At 41.7% G+C, this 7,985-nt stretch overlaps 1 protein-coding gene across 1 annotated transcript; it reads right to left on the bottom strand.

Moving 5' to 3' along the window:
- Window positions 1-4,720: 4,720 nt before the first annotated feature.
- Window positions 4,721-7,109, bottom strand: LOC115113523 (cadherin-8-like). The gene is made up of 2 exons (XM_029641287.2): window positions 6,862-7,109; window positions 4,721-6,734 (listed from the first exon to the last, which is right to left on the bottom strand). Exons 1-2 carry the CDS (start codon window positions 7,055-7,057, stop codon window positions 6,247-6,249), a joined length of 684 nt encoding a protein of 227 aa, XP_029497147.2. The 5' UTR covers window positions 7,058-7,109; the 3' UTR covers window positions 4,721-6,246.
- Between the last annotated feature and the right edge of the window lie 876 nt (window positions 7,110-7,985).

Genomic DNA, 7,985 nt, shown 5'->3' with positions numbered 1-7,985 from the left:
GCAGAAATCCATTAGTCACTTTTCTATGTAATGCCCTGGAACTCGAAATGGAATACAATATCTCAAGCCCTTGGAGGGATCTTTGTTATGGAAAGTTTCATGTTGTACCATTGTTCAGAGCTGAGCTACCCAGTATGACAATACTAAAGCTGTGAAGTTTACTTTTGGTTCCCATGTAAGTTCGTCACATTCAATAAACAAGCAAGTTAAACAATGTATGTGATTTGTAAAGTTAAATCGACTTAATTCCATAATATTAAACTGATAAAGTACTTATTTAAGACAGTATAGGTTGAGAACAATCCCAGGATCTTATGTGGATAAACACAGCACTTTTTAAAGAAAAGCTACTAGGAGCAACAAATGATAAGCAGTTGACATTTCCTGTTCTTTTTTCTGCCTGCCGTTTACAATTTAGGTTCACAGTCAATAATCTTGATTGTAACATACTTTACTTTACTGGCTCAAATGTCAATGTTTTTTTCTTTCCAAGCAAACAGCAAAGACAGAATTCCTGAGGAAACACAGTCAGGCCCAAAATGATTGGCAACCAGGATTTTTTTTTTTTGATAATCAAAATGACTGCATTAAATAAATAATACAAATACTGAGCTATATGGTATTGTCACGTTCTGACCTTAGTTCCTTTATTATGTCGTTGTGTTAGTTTGGTCAGGGTGTGAGTTGGGGTGGGTAGTCTATGTTCTTTTTTCTATGTAGTATTTATGTGTTTGGCCTGGTATGGTTCTCAATCAGAGGCAGGTGTCGTTCGTTGTCTCTGATTGAGAATCATACTAAGGTAGCCTGTTTTCCCCATTTTAGTTGTGGCTGATTGTTTCTGTCTCTGTGTCTCTACCAGACAGAACTGTTTCGCTTTCGTTCGTTCTCCTTGTTATTTTGTTTTTGGTGTTCAATGTTAATAAATTATCAACATGGACAACGCTGCATATTGGTCCGATCCTTCATACTCCTCGTCAGAGGAAGACGAATATCGTTACAGGTATGCATTTTTGGGGGCTGAAAATTATATTATTTTGTACTAATATAATTGCTCAGAGAAAAAGATTCTGTATGCATGGCCAAAAAACTATATTTTCATGTCATCCAACAAATGTAAACGCCTGTATATTGCTAAATGTCATTGGCACTTGGATTCGAAACATGTGCTGGGGACAGATGACCTGAAAATAGATATATTTGGCCAGGCACACCAGTGGTGGGTTTGGCATCGAAAGAAAGATGCATATGAAGAAAATAACCCCATGCCTACTGTATGGTGGTGCTGAAGGAGATGGCCGCCGTTTTACGATCCCGTAACCAATTGTGCTATTGTGTATGTTTTTTCAAGTTATTTGTAACTTATTTTGTGTCACGCCTGCTTCCGATCTCCCCCCCCCCCTGGAGCTCGAGGGCACCAGGCTGCCCTGCTTTATGCGCTCCTGCCACTATCATTACGCACACCTGCCTTCCCTCGTCATGAACATTAAAGATTTTGGACTCACCTGGACTCAATCACCTGTTTATTACCTCCCCTATTTGTGTCAGCTCCCCAGCTCTGTTCCCGCTGCAGCATTGATTGTCATCTGTCTTTGTGTTTCCCAGTTCTGACGCTGTTCCTGTCTTGTTGCATGTCTTTTTCAAATTAAATGTCAACTCCCCGTACCTGCTTCTCTTCTGCAGCGTCGTTCCTTACAGAATGCAGCAGCCCTCAAATGAAGCATCGGGGAGTGCTGGCGGTTCGGTTGGTGGTGACGTCGGGTCTGGGGGGGTGCCGCCGATGGAACCAGGGGTGCCTTAGCTGGATCGTCGGGCTTCCATTCCCTAGCTGGCTCGAGAGGCTTCCTTGCCCCGGTTGGCTCGGAAGGTGCCCCTCCCACGTCAGGCCCCAACCGGACCATCAGGTTTTTAAGCCCAGCCGGCTTGTCAGGCTGCTATGCCTCAGCCAGATCATCGGGCTCCCACAACCTCAGCGGGATCGACAGGCTTTCACATCTCAGCCGGATCCTCAGGCTCCTATGCCTATGCCTCTGCCAGATTGCCAGGCTCTCACATCTCAGCCGGATCCTCAGGCTCCTATGCCTATGCCTCTGCCAGATTGCCAGGCTCCCACGCCTCTGCCGGTTCATCGTGATTTCACACCCAGCATTGCTGCCCAGCTTTTCGCATTCCTGCCACCATCATTACGCACGCCTGCCTTCCCTCGTCACGCGCATCAGCGATATTAGACTCACCTGGACTCAATCGACTGTTTATTACCTCCCCTATATTTTCCAGTTCCCCAGCTCTGTTCCCCACTGCTGCATTGATTGTCGTCTGTCTTTGTGTTTCCCAGTTCTGACTCTGTTCCTGTCCTGTAGCATGTCCGTTCCAAATTACAGTAACTGTCAACTCCCCATACCCGTTTCTTTTCTGCAGCATTGTTCCTTAAAATTTTGTACATAATGTTTCTGCCACTGTGTCTTATGACCGAAAAGAGCTTCTTGATATCAGGGCAGCGATTACTCACCCAGTACTGGAGGAATTCCTCTTCAACGAGTCAGACGGGAAGGATTTACTCCTGACACCCGACAAGGCCCTCATCCCTGTCATTCGCAGGAGGAAAAGACAGAGATGTCGTGGACAACGGTCCGGGTGTCTTGTAAGGATCCGTCGCCGAGAGGGTAATCTACCTTTACCATCGGCCTTATTAGCCAATGTACAATCAATCGATAATAAAATAGACAATTTACGAGCACGTATATCCTACCAGCGGGACATTAAAAACTGTAAAATCTTATGTTTCACCGAGTCATGACTGAACGACGACATGATTACCATACAGCTGGCAGGTTTTAAGCTTTTTCGGCAGGATAGAACAGCGGCCTCTGGTAAGACAAGGGGCGGCAGCCTATATATATATTTGTAAACAACAGCTGGTGCACGAAATCTAAGGAATTCTCAAGGTTTTGCTCGCCTGAGGTTTAGTATCTCATGATAAGCACCTATATTCTTTGTATATGTCTATATACCACCACTCCTCAACACTGGTGCCCCTCAGGGGTGCGTGCTCAGTCCCCTCCTGTACTCCCTGTTCACTCATGACTGCATGGCCAGGCACGACTCCAACACCATCATCAAATTTGCCGATGACACAACAGTGGTAGGCCTGATCACCGACAATGATGAGACCGCCTATAGGGAGGAGGTCAGAGACCTGGTCGTGTGGTGCCAAGACAACAACCTCGCCCTCAACGTGATCAAGACAAAGAAACTACAGGAAAAGGAGGACTGAGCATGCCCCCATTCTTATCTGCAGGGCACTTTGGTTTCCACATTTTTTCTTAAATTAATGTTGGTTAAGGGCTTGTAAGTAAGCATTTCACAATTTGATTTGATCTTTGATGCTATTTTGCTTCCACTGCTCCCGGGGCCCTTGTTAAGGCCAACGCTATCATGGACTTTACCCAGTACCAGGACATTTTAGCCAAAAACCTGGTTGCCTCTCCAGGAGGTGGAAACTTGGCCACAAGTGAATCTTCCAGCAAGACAATAACCCTAAGCACACACCAAAATCCACAAAGAAATGGTTAATTTACCACAAAATCAACATTTTTCAATGGTCATCTCAGTCTCCCAATTAAAAACCTGTGGCTGTCCATTCCATAAGCGCAGACAAAGGATTTCAAGGATATGGACAGATTTTGTATAGAGCACTGGTCTAAGATCCCTTCCAATGTGTTCTCCAATCTCATTAAACATTTTAGAAAACACCTCAGTGCCATTATCCTCGCAAGGTGAGGTATTTAAAGGTAAAACAAAATCTCTTTCCCTGAGCAACTGTATAGTATAGAAAATACATAAAAAATACCAAATCCAATTTTCCCCAAAAAATGTGCATACAATATAGCTCAGTATTTGTATTATTTATTTTATACAATGTTTTTGGCTTATTCTATGGAAGCCCTAAAGCAACATTGTTATTTTTTGAATGACTTAGTCATTCAAACGAGATACTAAGTCATTGGAGATACTAAGTTCATCCTTCCGAAGGTCGCATGTTCAATCCCAGTGGATTGTTTGATGTTTTTGTTTGAACCCTATCCCAAACCTTATCTCTTACTTTAACCATTCAGAATGAATGCCTAAACTTAAGTGTAGTTTTTTTTGTTGCCCTATCCAAAAATGTAAACCTTAACTTAAGCATTGAGAATTAATGAAAGATGATGCTGAGCAACTCCAAAACGTTTGGAGAAAAGTGGATAAACGTCAGAATCTGAAGTCAAATTGGTCAAACGTGAGATCTTGTTTTCCCCACTTACAGGCCCTATCAAAGAACTGTCAATGAATAATCATATCAGTGGATGGCATCAGTAAATGAATGATTGCAGCAAAGGACAAACACAACTGGCCCTGCATCACAAAATGAGGCCTAATTAGACAATAACAATTAAGTCGTTCAAATTAGATACTAACTTGTTTGAACAAGATACCAAGGGTGCCAATAATTTTGGGTCTGACTGTAGGTTTTAAAACCAGTCAGTGCATCAACTGCCAAATAAATTCTTCCCAATTATAAGATAATTGACATATTGATATTGGTACTTCCTGATGCACAATGACGGACATAGATCATTCAAGTAGGAACTGTGCAAAACTCTCTTATTCCAACCATCTTAGCTGCTGAAGAAAGCCAAACTCATTCAGCAATATTTATAAAAATATATTTCACAAAGTAGGAAACAATACAGGGTATCTTAGATTACATTACAGGGAGTAAATAATTAAACATACACATTTATAAGCGTTAAAGCACAGTAGAAAATATGATCTGCATGTAAGACTATTTCATATATATTATGAAGTCTACTGAGAACTGCCATATACTGTATCAGTACAAATTGAGTATGCACGCAGCTGTAGTGCCATTTTAGATTCTCATGTGCAAGAGCTAACGTGCATAGACAAAACCTACCACCTCAATGAAAGTTGAGGACATTATCAGTAACTCTATGTACATGTATTTTTTGTATAATATCATACAGTGTAGCACAATATGCAAGAGTCTGTATTTTATTTTTATGGGTTTTGTTTACCCGTGGGTCCTAAATAAAATTGAGGGGTCGAATATTCACATCAATTAAATTATCCCAGCTATTGTGCTTATATGGTTACTGGTAACTCTGTATACAGAATAATGATAAACAGTATACATTAATTGTATATGTAAAAGTTCCCTTTCCGTCCAATATTTTACTATACAGTAATTTGTGTTCTCTGTATACTATATTAACAGCAATATCCAAACAACAAGTTCAGCTGTGATGAAATAGCTTCAGTGGTGGAAAGAACAGTTGAGAAAAGGGATCATTCTAAACTCTCACTCACTTATAACCTGTAGCACAGAAACAAACGCAAATAAGAACAGATATATAAAACTAAAACAAATCATACAACGATAATGAGGAATCAACACGATCATTTTCAAAAAACATGTGAATACAATTGTATTTAATGCTTGCTTCTGTAAAAAGAAGGCCTCAAAGTTTCTACATTTCTCTTTTTTTGTCTTTCGCTTTAGTCTTTTATAGGCTAATAATATTTGCAAACCACACTTGGAGCGTGTAAATACAAATAGTTGTATAAAGCAAGCCGTCTGGCTCAGACAGTTTATAAATGTGGCCACCTGGTATCAAATGATATCTAAACTAATTAATTTTGAAGCCAATATTGTAGTGGTTCTCATTTCGCTTTTTCAAATCATACATACATTCAACATTGTAATGTCGATCAAATATTGCTTTCTCTTTTAGTTTCCTATTTTATCTTTGATTAGCTGGGTGGTGGGTAGAGATCTGAGATGAGGGCCACTCAGTAGTGCCATTGTTCTGTGGTTGAATCTCCACGTTGTCCAGGAAGGCTGTAGATCACACAATCCCTCTCTCTTCTTTCATCAGGCAACTACCAATAATCCAGGTCTTTATGCTTCTGTCAGTCACAGCAAATGACAAATACCCAAAATACTGCTAGACACTCCACGACAGAATCTAAGTTACACTCCACAAGAATCATAGACCTCCTAATATAGACATTGTTAAGTTTGGCTCAACAATACAAAGCGCTTGATGTGATAGATGATGAACGTTATACTTCAATCTAAGAGTACGAAAGGTGGCCCCCTTTTTTAAACAGCTGTTTCTAAAAGCCGGCAAACCCTAGCATAATACACAAGTATGTGGACAAAATCAAAGGGTCTCTACAGATCAAAGGTCAAGTCTCCTTATCACTTTCACCCACTGAGTAGAGTTCCCCAAGTCTTCTGAAACGCGGACCCCACTCTCTGAGGTAGTCATAGTTCTGGTCTGAGTCTGAGGACGCAGTCTCGAGGGAGCTCAGAGACCCAGCAATGGAGCCCCGGCCCTCATAGCCATAGATCTGAATGGAGTCGTAGGGAGGGGCTGTGGGATCGTTGTCCGCCTCATGGAGTCTGACATTGATGAACTCATCCACGTCCACACCGTTAGGGCCACTACTCTGCCTTGGCATGAACTGCAGGTCCGGCTTGATATCCTTGCGGGGCAGGTAGCCATTGATTCCATCAGGGTTCTGCAGTGTGGCAATGTCGAAGGCCTCAGTGTCTTCTTCTCCACCCCCCTCATCGTCATAGCGGATGATGTTCTCCCTCACATCTTCGTCATCTTTGATGATAAGTGGCTTGTTCTTGTGTCTTCTGAGCGTCACAAACAGCACCACTATAACTGCCGAACAAGAGGACATGTCAAAGTCATGTGCTCACAAAGACAATGTTTGTAGAAGTTTACCAGTGTTGCACGTCTGTATTTTTCAGATGTAATCAAATGGCATAAAGTATCAGTATTATCTTACCTAAAAGTAGTATTATGCAGGCCAGAATGGCAATCAAAGCTCCCATGCTGAGGCCAATGGGTAGGACATAGGCCTCAACGTTGCATGACTGGACTATTCCCTCCCTGCTGCATCCACACACCCGGATGGTCAACGTGTTAGTGCTGCTCATTGGAGGATTTCCATTGTCAGTCACAATTATAGGCAGGAAATACATCTCCTGTTTCTGGCGCCGGAAGGTGTCATGCTTGGCTAAAACACTGATGGAGTTGTCTGTGGGGAGAGAAAGCAGTTGTAAACAAAAAAACATCTAGCAAATTAGCTTCCGTTGAGTAAGAGTGTGTATTTTTGTAGTGACAAGCCAAAATGTTTTGCAATCCAGTAACATTTTTTAATATATTTTTTAAAAATTTGGGCAATTCCAAATTGACGATAGAAAAACAGCATGTTGCATTTGCCTGCCATTTGTTTTGTGGTCTCACGTGTATACTCTGCCGATGGCTTTCAGTCACCTTCCTCCTCACCATATTCTAATAGCAGAACTCTGTAAGCGATTGAATCCTATTTTGTCAAACCCATATTAAGATGTGGAAATGAAGAGAGGTGAGTGCGGCACTGACTAAGAAGATGGTACAAGGCAACTCCGAGAGGTGCCAGGGACTCTTTGATGACACTTCTGTGAGCTCTGTGTTCATTATCTAGCTAATAATATCCACTCACCCACATATTGTCAAACACTTTTATTCCTGTAAAGAGTCTACTCAAGTTGGTGTAACGAAAAAAAAAGCAAAATGATTTCACGTGAAGGTTCACATTTGAAATCATGTGAAAACGTGCTTTTGGAAGACATTTTCTTTTAACACGTGATCACATGTCAGCACGTGTAGTTTCATATTATCACATGTAGCCTTTACATGTTGTCGAATGTTATCACAATAACTTCACATGACATCACGTGATCACATGAGAACGTGTTTTTGGGAACACTTCACGTGTTCACATGTGAAATGAATGTGCTTTCTCCACGAGGGCAGTTCAATTGTCTACCCTCTGTCTGAGCATGCGTGACAGAGAGACGTGAAACATTAGCAATCAAGCCTGAAGGCCCACGTCGACTCCGATGCTTCCTACAGTCGTGTTGGCTG

This window comes from Oncorhynchus nerka, linkage group LG28 (assembly GCF_034236695.1).
Source record: "Oncorhynchus nerka isolate Pitt River linkage group LG28, Oner_Uvic_2.0, whole genome shotgun sequence".
Taxonomy (NCBI): Eukaryota; Metazoa; Chordata; class Actinopteri; order Salmoniformes; family Salmonidae; genus Oncorhynchus; species Oncorhynchus nerka.
Note: the sequence above shows the minus strand (reverse complement) of the source record. Positions and strands in the feature narration are given on the sequence as shown.

Excerpts from the sequence above, each read along its gene's own strand:
- LOC115113523 (XM_029641287.2), bottom strand. The coding sequence starts at position 7,057 with ATGTATTTCCTGCCTATAATTGTGACTGACAATGGAAATCCTCCAATG. Across the intron at positions 6,735-6,861 it reads CTGCATAATACTACTTTTAG|TTATAGTGGTGCTGTTTGTG; the intron begins GTAAGATAATAC and ends CTTGTTCGGCAG.